Source organism: Exophiala spinifera (assembly GCF_000836115.1).
Source record: "Exophiala spinifera strain CBS 89968 unplaced genomic scaffold supercont1.5, whole genome shotgun sequence".
NCBI classification, from domain to species: Eukaryota; Fungi; Ascomycota; class Eurotiomycetes; order Chaetothyriales; family Herpotrichiellaceae; genus Exophiala; species Exophiala spinifera.
Window position 1 is genome coordinate 2,615,506 of NW_015622517.1, and position 12,736 is coordinate 2,628,241.

A 12,736-nucleotide genomic window follows, 5' to 3' on the forward strand; every position below is an offset into this window, starting at 1 on the left:
ATCTCCGCAGCATATAAATTTTCTCCGCATCACCTTTGCAGGACGCTGTATAAATTTCCTAACCTGATGCTAAGAGCGCACGACGCAGAAGAAGTCGAGTGTAAACCATTTCACAATGAAGCGCAAAGGATCAGAAAACGAATCGCCTCCCTCCAAGAAGCGAAACACCGCTGGCGATGAACGCCAGGGACTCCAGTCAGCATTCCGGTCCGACCTCTTCAACGAGAGGACGGTTCAATCCTTCCGCCAGAACTACGCAAGTTCGGGGCCATATCCTCATGCCGTTGTGCCTTCATTGATTCAAGACGAGCTCCTCCGCGCTGTCAGAAGCGAAATCATCTCACACATCCACTTCACGCTCAAGGAGACGGACATCTACCGCATCCACCAGTCGGGTGACCTTGCCAACCTTTCCAACCTCGACGCCGAATCCCTGAAACACCTACCCAGCCTGGTGCGTCTCCGTGACGCCTTGTACAGCTCCGACTTTCGAGAATGGGTGTCGACGGTCACGGGCGCAGGCAAGGTTTCGGGGAAGAAGACAGACATGGCGGTCAACGTCTACACGCCGGGCAGTTACCTGCTCTGCCACGACGACGTGATAGGCAGCAGAAGAGTGAGCTACATTCTATACCTGACGGATCCCGATCGTCCGTGGCAGCCGGAATGGGGCGGCGGACTGAGACTGTTTCCCACCGAAACCAAAAAGAACAAGGCCGGCGAAGACATTCAGGTCCCCCTGGCCGAACACAGCCTCAACATCCCCCCGTCGTTCGGACAGTTGAGTTTCTTCGCCGTCCGGCCGGGAGAGAGCTACCATGACGTCGAGGAGGTGTACCACGGACCCGACCCCGAGGCGGACGGAGGCCGGATACGCATGGCGATCAGCGGGTGGTTCCACATCCCACAGGAAGGGGAGGACGGGTTCGAACAAGGGATCGAGCAGACGCAAGCGCAGAGGTCGAGTCTTGCGCAGCTGAAAAGCGCGGCTAACGAGTTTGACGAGCCGCAACTGGTGTTCCGCCACTTCGACGAGCCGCGGCAGGTCATGGATAGCCACGCTTCGGGGAAGGAGGTTGACCCCGGCGACAGAGAAGACACGGACGACGAGGTGCTCACCGAGCAGGACCTGACGTTCCTACTGCACTACATCACGCCGCATTACTTGACACCGGACATGATCGACGATTTCAGTTCTTCGTTTGGCGATGTGTCGGCGCTCCAGCTGGAGCACTTTTTCAACCCAATCTTCGCAGAAGAGCTGAAGGAGTACATAAGCGGCGTTGAACAGGGTGCGTCGTCGTCCTCGGATGATGCGCAGGGCTCGCATCGTCATGATCGTCATTCCTCCAAATCTGACCCGGCGCACTGGAGTGTCGCTCGCCCGCCTCAAAAGCACCGGTTCGCTTATCTACAGGGTGTCGAGGCGCTGCACAGAGACAAGACGCCCATCTCTCGCGTCCTGACGGACCTGCTCCATTCGCACGCTTTCAAGAAGTGGCTGGCGCTGGTCACGGGGCTGAAGACGAAAAGTCTCGTCCGACAGAACGTGATGGCGAGGAGGTTCAGACGCGGGAAGGACTACGCACTGGCAAACCCGTTCAATGGAGAGCAACCGCAGCTTGAATTCACGATCTCGATCACGCCGAGTGACGGGTGGGAAAAGGCCGAAGAAGCGGAAGAGGAAGGAGAAGCCGACGACGCTGAGAAGAAAGGAGAAACGGTCGGTGCGAAGAAAGGAGATACCGAGAAGGCGAAGAAGGGGTTCGAGATGGCCGAGAAGATGCTGCATAATGGTTTCACGGCCGTGGTGCCGGAAATCCCAGACGATGCGAAGGAGGGCAAGGGTAAAGAAGAGGCCACCGTCGAGCCTGAGAAGGTCCAAGTGTCGACGTCTGCGGAGATCGAGTACGGCGGTGAGGAAGTTTACATGGCGGGCGACGACGACGAAGAGGATGATGCTGACAACGCCTCGACGCATTCCAAGTCGCTGCCTAGTGTGGGAAAGAAAGCCGATCCGGCCGTTTACAAGTCGTCGATGGGCGAGAACGACGAGGACGATGGGATTTTGTTCACGAGTCCCCCGGCTTGGAATAGGTTCAGTGTCGTTTTCAGGGACAAGGGGACTTTGAGGTTTGTAAAGTATGTGAGTCAAGCCGCCAAGGGGGACAGGTGGGACATCAAAGGCGAGGTACAGGTTAGTGAAGATGCATGGGACGGTGGTGAGGGAGGAGATGACGAAGATGACGAGGACGAGGAACATGGAGAGGAGGACGAAGATGACGAGGACGAGGACGAGGACGATGGTGAAGATGAAGACGACGAGGACGGAGATGAAGATAAAGTAGACGGTTAGCAGTCATCGGCAAGAAGGGGTAAATGTCATCTTCGTCGACTTGTACCAAGGAGCCGGGACAGTACTCTAACCGAAACTCTGGGTACCGGACGGGGTCCAAAGTAGAGGAGTACAATCCAAGGAAAAGAGAAGGTCTTTTGTTGTCAAGATACAGATAGATAGGACCCTCATGCCAAAGGTAGGACCGGGACAACCTCCCTCTAGTAGGTAGGTAGTAATCAGACGTGCCGTGCGTGGCCGCACAATCCTTCCCTAGGTAGGCAATTCCCGCCCAAAGTACGGAGTACTTGACGGAGTGGACACCTGACATACCTACCTACCTACCTGATGGAAGGTATTATTATCAAGTCCGTGCTCCCCGTACCGGTGTGTGTAACTACAGCCTTGAGCAACAAACAAGGATGATTCGTATACGACAAAAGCGCGCGCCCGCTCACCATCGGCCCGCGAGGGTCGGTTCGAGAATTGAACCGTTAGTTCCGTGAGAGAGATCTCGGCGGCTCAAGAGGAGGTCGGTCCCCATCGACGACGGGCCGGCACCGCTCTCGAACCGCCCGCTCTCAGGGGTAGTGCTGTCATGATTATGATGCGCGGTGTGCGAGCAGATGACTTCATTGCCATGGAACATCGACTGCGCCCAAGTCGCTAATAAAGCGTAATCTCCTCGAACTTATCGTGGCCAAGTACTGTCCCCTCCCCGTACATGACACCGTGCACGTAACATTCTCCAACGACAATCCAGCCGCCGTTGTCCCGCCGCCTCAGGACCAGAGGCATGTCACAGCCGAGTAGAATCGCGATTGAATCTCCCAGTCTTGCCCCTGCCGGAGCCAAGCCCATTCTTCCTGTCTTCGTGGACAGCAATCGTCTCCAGGCAAGCACGTCTACCGCCCAGGACAGCGCCTCCTCCCTAGCCCGGTCATTTTCCAAATGGTCTCTGCACTCATCTATCCACTCATTGAAGGTCATATCACGTGGAGAGGGCGGAATCAACCGATCAAGAGTGTATCCAGAGAGAACCAACTCACGATTTCGCAACAGAATATTTCGAACAGAAAATCCATAAGTCCATGTCATGGTCATGCCGAAGCGCCACAGGTAGCCGTTCAGAAGGGTCTCCATGTTAGTTGCGGTAGCGACAATCCCTCGTGCGGTTGTATCGGCTATGATTGTTCTCGACAGTGCTGTTCTCGCACCTTCCAGGTCTCCGTATGCATTCAGCTGAGGACCAGTGGGAGAAGTTGTTGGGTAGGATTCGTCCATCTCATACTCATGGCAGGCTCCCAATGAAGTTATCACATCCAATAACATGCCCTGAACTAGGAGACCATTATTTGACACAGCTTTCGCGACCACACGGGAAGGCCTGGAACCCCCTGCTCGATACGGACCTCTAAGTCGCGCGGTTGGAATTGGTCGACATATCATGCATATTGCCCAGCTTGGTAGGCTGTGTACACAGGTAGTTCCAACAGTATGGCGTCCTCTTCTTAGATGATCGCTGTTGACGTAAACCGATATATCCCACAAAGCACGCACCGAGAAACCACAAAGCAACTTCTCCTCGGACCTGAGTGTTGCTCTCTGGTGTCGGTAGATCTCCACACAGTGCCGTGAAACCAACTGTAGCGTATTTAGATCTCCTTTAAGGAGGAGCTGCAAACTAAAATTCTTGTAAGTCTCCTGCAGAGAACTCCCGTAGACTGGCGTTATGGCGGTCCTGTCCGCAATAGCTTTCAAGCCGAGGAGCCCGTATATTCGATCCTGTGCAAGCTCCGATTGCGCCTCTAATCCGAGCAATAGTGGCCGGGTTACGTCAGTAGCACCGGTGTTGTTCGAAACGACCCTCTGGTCTTGTTGCAGCTTGGTTATCTCAAGCACAAGTCCCCACATGCGTTCAGAAGCCCAGTGTCTCTCCCATGGCACCCTATCCCGCCCAGCCTCGAACTTCCCCGGCATCTCATGGTATGGACGAAGACATGAAATAATTTCGCGCCCAAATCTCTTCTCGTTTTGAGCGATGAAGGTACAGGCCGTCCGTAGGACGTCCCATGTCAACCAACAGTTTCCACAAGCGATAGGCGCATCTACTCGTGCGATTGCCACTTCCTGTAGAATCCACAGGCGTTGCCAATATTGTCTCAGGAAAAACATGGCAAGTGCCTTGTACACACGATCACGCAATGGCGGGCTCCGCCGCAATTGCATCCCAAAAATCTCGAGCACGCCCAGTCCAAAATTGTCATAATAGAAACTGTTCGTGTGACCAAATGGCCGTTTACGAGCGGCGATCCACTGTAAAGCCGCCACTGCAAAGTCACTGTCACCCCGGGCTGGTCCAAGCCAGGTCACGACCTGCCAAGCTGATGCGTAAATGTCTCTCATCCGCGACACTTGCTGGTTGCGTTCGGCCGTGTCATCCTGATTGATGCATATAGAGTCGACCCAGAGCTTGAATCCCTGGCGAATCCGTGCACATGAGCGAAGGAGGTCCAGTGCATCATGGAGATTCTGTCTGATTTGAAACGGTTCGCCATTGAGAATGATGGATGACTTTGGCATTTCTGGACCCCAGTAGTACGACAGTACAACGTAGTCGCCCCATGTACGACGCCAGGGGAGCTCATTCTCGTTTCCAGCTGGTTCTGCGGAACTTCCCAATGATGTGGGCAATTGCAACGGGAGGCATCTTCTTCTTGAATGCAAGGGCTTGAACAGGGGTCGAAAGTCATAGGGCATAAGAACTTCGGGCCAGACATAAGTACTTCCTTTGCAAGCTTGCGTCTCGCGGTTAACATCGGCGCCCTGAGTCAAGTCGACATGCTCAAGTGTGCAAATTATGGTTGACGAGCTGTCGGCGTCGTTCGCGATAGGATGAAGTGTCAGCAGTCGAATGTCGTTGACATCAAGTGGCTGATATTTGTATGGCATTGCAGAGTGAACATAGTTTGCCAAAGGTGCTTCAAGGAAGTATTTATTGTATATTGTCTCAAGGAAATGACTTGCGAGGGAGCTTGGTTACTACGAACGATATAACAAAAGTTGGGAGTACCGGATGGGGTAGGACATGGTGTGATCCATGTCGCCAGGATGCCTGCTTTCTTATGAGGCTGAGAAACACCTCGCCTTGTGATGTGGTTTTAGACTAGAGCTTGGGGGCGGTTCGAGCTCCTCGGGAGGCCTTACCTTGTTGTAGGGGTGGCGCGGAGGTGTCTTGGACCTTTTGGCGCCCTCGACCAGTGCGAGACACGGTTAGGGCCTTTGGATCAGGGATAGTGAAATGACAGTATTGGGCGTTCATTGCGCAAAAGTGTCAGATCCCGCAGGCCGAGGTAGAGGAAGCGGTCCTAAGCAGGCGGTGCCAGGTAAGCGAAAAACTAGGTGCCTCTCTACCGCCCTGATGCAGAGTTCTCGGCGCGTACCAAGGTACGCTTTCTAACGTACGCTGTAGTGTGCGTGACGCACGACGAATGCATGCATCAGGGCAACAGAGGTGTGGAATTCAACCGGTTGATACGATACCCTGTAGATAGAGACTTGGGAAGAGGACAAGGGTTTTTATAGTACATGTAGACACAGTACAAGACGTCAAAAGTGGTTCTGCCCCGGCCAAGCCCGCTACCATGTCCCGAAACGGCAGGGCAGCCTCATTAGTCTAAATCCCCGAAGGCGGATTGTCCCGGTCCACAACTCTATATCGTATGTCGAAAGTACTCACCTATGTACTCCGTACCGAGGTGTATAAATGTCCACTCACTACGACTCTCTTTCTCCTCTCCTTTTTTCCTTTGATCGATATTCTAGAGAGTGCTACGCGTGCACCGACACCCTTCTCGACATCATTAATTCATACTCATCTCAGCTGATACAAATCCAAGATTCCATTTTTGTGTCAATTGATTTTGATTACAGATACGAAAAAGGCACAAGCATCACTACTTCTCTCCTCTCGTAAACCCCCTGATCCGAAACTCGAACAAAATAATAGCATCCTGTCAGCAGCACATGGTATGTCACCTACTCAGTCACTACCCAACGCAGAGAGTCGGGGAATCAACTCCTCTCACTCCTACAAAGGCCCAGGATCTCTTCCACAACCATCAAGGCTGGTATTACTGAAGACGACTGCTTCAAAGGTCTAAAACCCACTTAGGATCCCCGGTGTTGAAGTGTCAAATAACAACCTTGGTAGGCAGGTCTTCGTAACCGTTTGGCCTTCCATCCCATCGAGACTGGACAGAGGTCAGTTATCATCTGTTGAGGAGACCCATGCAGGTAGCAAAACATATCCGGCATGCTTTCTTCAAATCATTCCCCTTCCTAGAGGTATTTCGACTGTCTAATCTAAGCCCAACGCCTGCAAGTGCCGCAATGGTTTATCTTTTGTTCGATATGCAGCGTCATCAATTTCGTTTCGTCAGGAAGTAAAATCAACCAGTACATCAAGACTTCCAAGCCAGATGCGTAGTCTAGAATCATCGCCATGCAAGACTGTTTTAGCATTCGGTGCGCTTGCGCGTGCACAACAGCAATGATCCAAACCAAAGAAATCCACGAGTCAGACTTAAACTTGACCCATGGAGACCATCTTCTTCCGTAGGTAGTTCTTGTATTCACCGATACTGCCGTCCCATCGTCGAACAGTCTTGTTTTCGCACACCATGATATCTTTGGCAATCTTGTCAAGCAGTCTGAGGGTATTTGTTAGCACATATGATCATCTTACCAGTTCTGTCAAGAGAAGAGCTTACCTGAAATCGTGAGAAACAACAACGACACCACCAGAGAATGCGTTGATAGCATCAGCCAGAGAGTCGATAGTGGGGATATCGAGACCGTTCGTAGGTTCGTCCAAAAGCAACATGTTGGGTCCTTCAATGGCCAAAAGAGCAAAGACAACTCGGGACCGTTGACCTTCAGACAATGTGCCCATCAAAGCAGTCTGAGCTTCACCTGACAGACCATATCGGCCCAGCTGCTGTCGCCAATATTGGTAATCTTGCGACACACTTGAGTACTTGTCGCGAACAAAGTCGAGCGCAGACTTTGTCAGATCAAGCTGATCAGCAGAGTGCTGAGAGTACAGACCAAGTTTCAAGTGGGTGTGTCTGCTGACCGAACCACCTGTGGGAGAAAGCTTGCCGGTCATGATTCTCAGCAAAGTGGATTTACCAACACCGTTGGGGCCGACAAGCGCCGTTCGGCTGTCCATGTCAACACCCAAATCGAGATGCTCGTAGAGGTTGTCTTCAGGCTTGCCGGAGTAGCTGAACGTGACATCGTCAAAGGACAAAACCGGAGGAGGGAGCTTCTCGACATCGGCGAATCTGAAACTGAAGACACGATCTTGGGCGACAGGTTGGATGAAACCATCGGCCTCCATCTTGTCCAAAATCTTCTGTCTCGACTTGGCTTGTCGGACCAAGTTGGCATATGTACCGGCGGAGGCAATGAATTTCTTGATGTGTGCAATTTCTTCCTGTTGCTTGAGGTACGCCTTTTGTTGATTGGTCTCGTTTTCGGATCGTGTCTTGATGTAGGAATCGTAGTTACCACCATAGTACATGAGGGTTTTCTGTCTCATGTCGATCATATTTGTGCAAACACCGTTCAAGAAATCCATCGAGTGAGACACCAAGATCAAAGTCTTTTCCCACTTCTTCAAGTACTCTTCCAACCACACGCACGCCTCGAGATCAAGATGGGCAGTAGGGTCGTCGAGAAGAAGCAATGAAGGCTTGACGAACAGTGCTCGTCCCAGGGCGACACGCATCCGCCAACCACCAGACATGTCCTTGGTCTTCTTGTGGATGGTCTTTTTGTTGAAGCCCAGACCGGTAAGAATGAGGGATGCCCGGGTTTCGAAGGTGTTGGGGTCCATCGATTCAGACCGCTCGTAGATCTCCATCAACGTGGGACTCTCAGGACCCTCTTTCTCGAGAATCTCTTCGGCCAAGTCGTCCAATCTCTTGACTTCTTTCTCTGCCTCTTTGACCACCCATTCCAAAGCACCCATGTCGGTAGCGGGGGCACCTTCATTCAGGAGGTAAATGTCGACATGTTCAGGGAAAGGGAATTCTCGCTTATCGATCGCCTTGAGTAGCGTCGACTTGCCGCAACCGTTTTCACCCAACAAGCCGTATCTCCGACCGAAGTTGACTTCGAGAGTCGAATCCTGGATCAGGACCTTACCGTGGAAGACCAACGAGGCAGAGGTGATTTTAACGTCTCGACTCGATTCCAGAGAAGCCAACACACCCGTTGTGACTCTGTCCGAGATACCGTGCTTGTCCATCTGTTCCGTCAATTGCTTGACTTTGTCCATCTGCTGGGCGCTGGTGGCGGGGGCGTCGAGTTCATCCTCGTCGAGCATGGGGGAACCATCATCGCCATTGACCGAAGAGGCTTTGGATCCGGCGGCAGAGGCATTCTTAGAGCCCGCTTTGGAGGAAAGTTTGGAGGCTGCGGTCTTCTTGCCATCCTTTTCAGCCTTTTTGGCCATACGGGCCGCCTTGGAAGCGGAGACAGGCATGGTGGACTGTTGGGGGAGCGTTGAAGATGATGTGAGGAATTCAAGAGGCAAGTCGGTGGAGGGGTTAGGCTTATCGTTTATCGCAACCCTTTGGGGAAAAAGACCTTGCAAGTCAAAGGATTCTCGCAAACGAACGGCGAGAAGAAGTGACTCAAGAACGAATAAAGAGCTGGCCGAGTTAAAATGCCAGACAAAGACGAAGTGAGGTACACAAAAGGAACTCGGAAGTTGAGAAATTCAACAGGCAGATCCCAGGCCTAAAAACTTCAAAAATTCCTTGACGCAGTGGCAGTGGCGGGCGGGGGAGATTTTCGCCTCTCATGCTCTCGTAAACGCCGGACCAGGATTGGGAACTGCGTTTGAGCCAAGACTACGGAAGTGGTCTGAACACTCTAACCGAAATCCAGGGTCCAGAGCAATAGTACGGCGGAGTATAGAGAGACATAAGCACAAGGCTGAGCAAGTCTTGGCCTCAAGGCTGGCTTGCTACAACGTCCAACTTCCCGTCAACAAAGCTCCAGTGCAGTCTGTTGACAGCTTCTTCACGCTCCTTCGAGAACCGATTCGATACTCGCAAGCTCATGTCTTCCGACACCATTCTGCCAAACTCCTTCCTCAGTGTCTTGTGAGTGTACTCGGATTCGCGGTCCGTCACGTCGCCGACCAGCGAACGAATCCTCTCGAAGATTGCCCTCTCGCGCCTGGTAAGGAGGGCAGAATCAAGGTACGTATCGACCGCTTGACGCGCTGGGGTATCTCTTTGGATGAGATCTTCAAAAGCTCCGTCTTTATACCTTAACACATTTGCCGCGTCGGAAAGGATCGCCTGCCAGATACCAACCAGCTCTTTGTCGATAGCTGGCCTCACTGGACGTCTTCCCATGTTCAGAGGGTGAAAGGTCAACTTCAAATCTCCTTCTCGTCCTAGTTAAACAGGTGTCGGACGACACAGGTTCTAGCTGCAGTCACTCACTTGCAAAGACTTTGGCCACAGATGTCTAAGTACCATCCGCGTTGGTTTGCAAGACGTACGAGGTCTCCTTGCTTACATGTCGTAAAGCGACTTGAGAAAGCAATAACGCGCTTCTTATACCCTCGATAAATGCCAACAGTGATGTCTGCAATTTGGGTGATAGATGTACCGTTTGTAATGGTGGAACGCACGTAAAGCCACAGTAGAGGCATCAGAACACTACGGTCTTCACTTTACCATCCAAATCTATTATTTTTCGTTTGAAAGAAGCAGTAGTTCTGAACGGAAGATCAACCGAGGCACAAACATGAAAAAGAAACATAATCCTTCCGTAAAATACGTCACCCTCAGCAAGTGAGGTCCGGTATCCGGGCTCTCGTTGGTTATGACTACCATGTCCAGCCATTTATCGTCACTATTATATGGTCTCGTTTTTGTGCTCTTCTCTTTCGCCAAAGATCTTCGAAGTATCTTCTAAGTGTAGCGCTCCTCCAACATTCGTTTCTGTAGAGCTTGTATTTGTAGTTCATCCAGACACCCAAACATCTATCCACCTCAAGTGTTTAATGAACTTCGGCTTCTCCTTTTCATTCCGGCTGGGGGTCTCTGCATTTCACTGTGACTCGGCCTTCGTCTCGCAGAGCCTCCACCTCGCAGGACAGACCCATCATCAGCAGCCTTTCGATTTGCTATGGATGTCTCCAATTCGTAGCTTTCTCCTCTCTCCAAGGTATCGTCGACGACAGCGACCTCGTTTTCTGGAGTGCGAGGGTCAGGGGTAGCTTCTTCAATCTCACCATACGCTCCCCCCACACTTTCCATGACGAAAGAACCTGCTGTTGGAGCATCAAGAGCACGAAGCTCATCGTCCCTGAACCACTTCGGCATCAACCAGGAGCGTGCAACAATCAACAAAATCAGGAAAACCGGAAAGCCGATAGCTGCAATGGTCTGAGAAATAGCAAATGTTGCGCCGAACCCGAGCAACTCTATCGCCACGAAAATCCAAATTGCCCGTTGTCGATCGATTCGTGCCAGTGGATCGGTAGCGTCCGTCAAATTCTTATCACGAGCAAGGTAAAGCAATTTTTGTGTGATTCCATTACCTTCAAGTGCCTGAACACCCATGACGAAGAACAAACCCGCCAGTACACCTTGAGGGATAAGGTGAAGAACTATCAAAAGCGGACCGGACATGGTGATCAGAAACAGGAGCCCTTGGGCAAGATTGCTGACACGTTGTTCAACGACGTGGTCGACAACACGGACAGTGTGGCCTCGAGCCTTTTCGTCGGCGACTTGTCGTGTGGCACAGAGCGCAGTGGTGTGGAAAGGAGCTTGTGGGATGAGGCCATTGGGGAAGGGAATACCGAGTAGGCCAGCAATGCCAGTAGTGAGACCCAAGAGGAAGATATCCCAGTGAAATCCAGGGGGTTTGCGCAGGGGAAACTCGCTGCCTTGAGCAATGAGTGAGGACACTAAGGCGGGTGATCAGCGAGAAAGTAGAACTTGAAGAAGCAGTGTCCTTACCGTTATGATCGAACCAGAACAAGATTGTCAGCAGGATTGCAAAAGGGATGGCCAGAAACACTTCTCCAACGCTGATATCCCAGAAATGTACAAACCAGCCACGATCCGCCGTGGGGAAGAACGACTTGCTGGTAGGTAGTGTTTCCAGACGGACTTCTTTCATATGTCCTGTATGGACAAATCCAGTGAAGAAGATAATGGTCAAAGGCGTCCCGTAATCCTCAATGAATTTTCTAGGGATATGATGCAGGAGATTGCTGTTGCCGAGCACCCCACATCCATAGGCGAAGCCCAAGACGAGCAGACTGACCATGACAGAGAGATACGCACTTTCTCCACCAGCAAGGCCCCATTGTCTCGTGAGAACCTGGATTCCCTTCTGGAGATAGATGAAAGCAACATAAAAGCCAAAGGTGTCGCAGCTGAACCGGGTGACGTATGTCAGTGCATTGCAGCTGTTGGTAACAGCGAGCAGCCAATGCATGAGTAGTGACCATATGCCGATCCAGGCCATGAATGCAAAGTAATTCGTGCCATTGGGAACGACAATGTCGTAGACTGTGTACGAAAACACTGTGATTGGACCTGTAACTCCGACGATGACGAGCGGCTGTGCAGCGAACAGAGAAAAGATAACGCATGCCATAACCGAGGAGAGGAGGACTTCGTTGACACCATAGGAATTGTGAGTTTTGGTGAACATGTCCAGGGAAAAGGCCAATGCCGGAAGGATGCTGCGGCAAGGAGGTTAGCTCACACTGACCCCCCAAAAGCGTACACACTCTGTCTGGAGAAACACCTTGCATGAAAGGCTCTTCCATTGTGGCATGTGTATATACAACTCACTTCGCGAAATACATGTACACAGTCGCCGGCACGACTCTATAGTCCCAAGCATCTTTCCAATCACTCCAATAGTATGGTGCCCTTCTCTTGACATCGCTAATCATACCTCTGAACCAGCGTATCTTGTACCATTTCGGCGTTCGGCGATGTGACGACCTCGTCGTCTGGCGCGAGACATGTTCGGAAAGGCGGTGCACTTCTTCTGGATCTGGCCGGGAAGAGTGATTCGAATGGAGCGACACACGGTGGCCAGTACGCTCCCATGGTTTCGAATGGGCCGAATGTGTGGAGGACCTACGGAGCCCTGAAGATGTAGTCCCGGCCTGCGTGCGAGTGATAACTTCTGTTTGTGTAGTCATGATTGGAGTTTAGCTTTGGGCACTGGCTTAACCTCGCGGTATCATGAGGCAGCCACAAGGCAAAAAGCCACCGTCATAACTTGGAAAAGAGCAGATCATGAAGGGACACGACGAGGGTCATTTCGTTAAAAAGGGCTTTC

General features: G+C 51.8%; 5 protein-coding genes across 5 annotated transcripts; 1 reads left to right on the plus strand and 4 right to left on the minus strand.

Annotated features, from left to right (window-relative positions):
- Positions 1–115: 115 nt before the first annotated feature.
- PV08_07515 (uncharacterized protein) lies at positions 116–2,356 on the plus strand (the record flags this gene model as incomplete). Its single annotated transcript, XM_016381845.1, has 1 exon — positions 116–2,356. One exon carries the CDS (start codon positions 116–118, stop codon positions 2,354–2,356), a length of 2,241 nt encoding a protein of 746 aa, XP_016234947.1.
- Positions 2,357–3,001: 645 nt separating this feature from the next.
- Positions 3,002–5,287, minus strand: PV08_07516 (uncharacterized protein; the record flags this gene model as incomplete). The annotated part of the gene is made up of 1 exon (XM_016381846.1): positions 3,002–5,287. The coding sequence occupies one exon, from the start codon at positions 5,285–5,287 to the stop codon at positions 3,002–3,004; it is 2,286 nt and encodes a 761-aa protein (XP_016234948.1).
- A 1,633-nt stretch (positions 5,288–6,920) lies between these two features.
- Positions 6,921–8,888, minus strand: PV08_07517 (ABC transporter ATP-binding protein ARB1; the record flags this gene model as incomplete). The annotated part of the gene is made up of 2 exons (XM_016381847.1): positions 6,921–7,047; positions 7,108–8,888. 2 exons carry the CDS (start codon positions 8,886–8,888, stop codon positions 6,921–6,923), a joined length of 1,908 nt encoding a protein of 635 aa, XP_016234949.1.
- A 472-nt stretch (positions 8,889–9,360) lies between these two features.
- PV08_07518 (uncharacterized protein) lies at positions 9,361–9,771 on the minus strand (the record flags this gene model as incomplete). The annotated part of the gene is made up of 1 exon (XM_016381848.1): positions 9,361–9,771. The coding sequence occupies one exon, from the start codon at positions 9,769–9,771 to the stop codon at positions 9,361–9,363; it is 411 nt and encodes a 136-aa protein (XP_016234950.1).
- A 645-nt stretch (positions 9,772–10,416) lies between these two features.
- PV08_07519 (uncharacterized protein) lies at positions 10,417–12,596 on the minus strand (the record flags this gene model as incomplete). The annotated part of the gene is made up of 3 exons (XM_016381849.1): positions 10,417–11,339; positions 11,392–12,125; positions 12,238–12,596. The coding sequence occupies 3 exons, from the start codon at positions 12,594–12,596 to the stop codon at positions 10,417–10,419; spliced, it is 2,016 nt and encodes a 671-aa protein (XP_016234951.1).
- Positions 12,597–12,736: the final 140 nt, after the last annotated feature.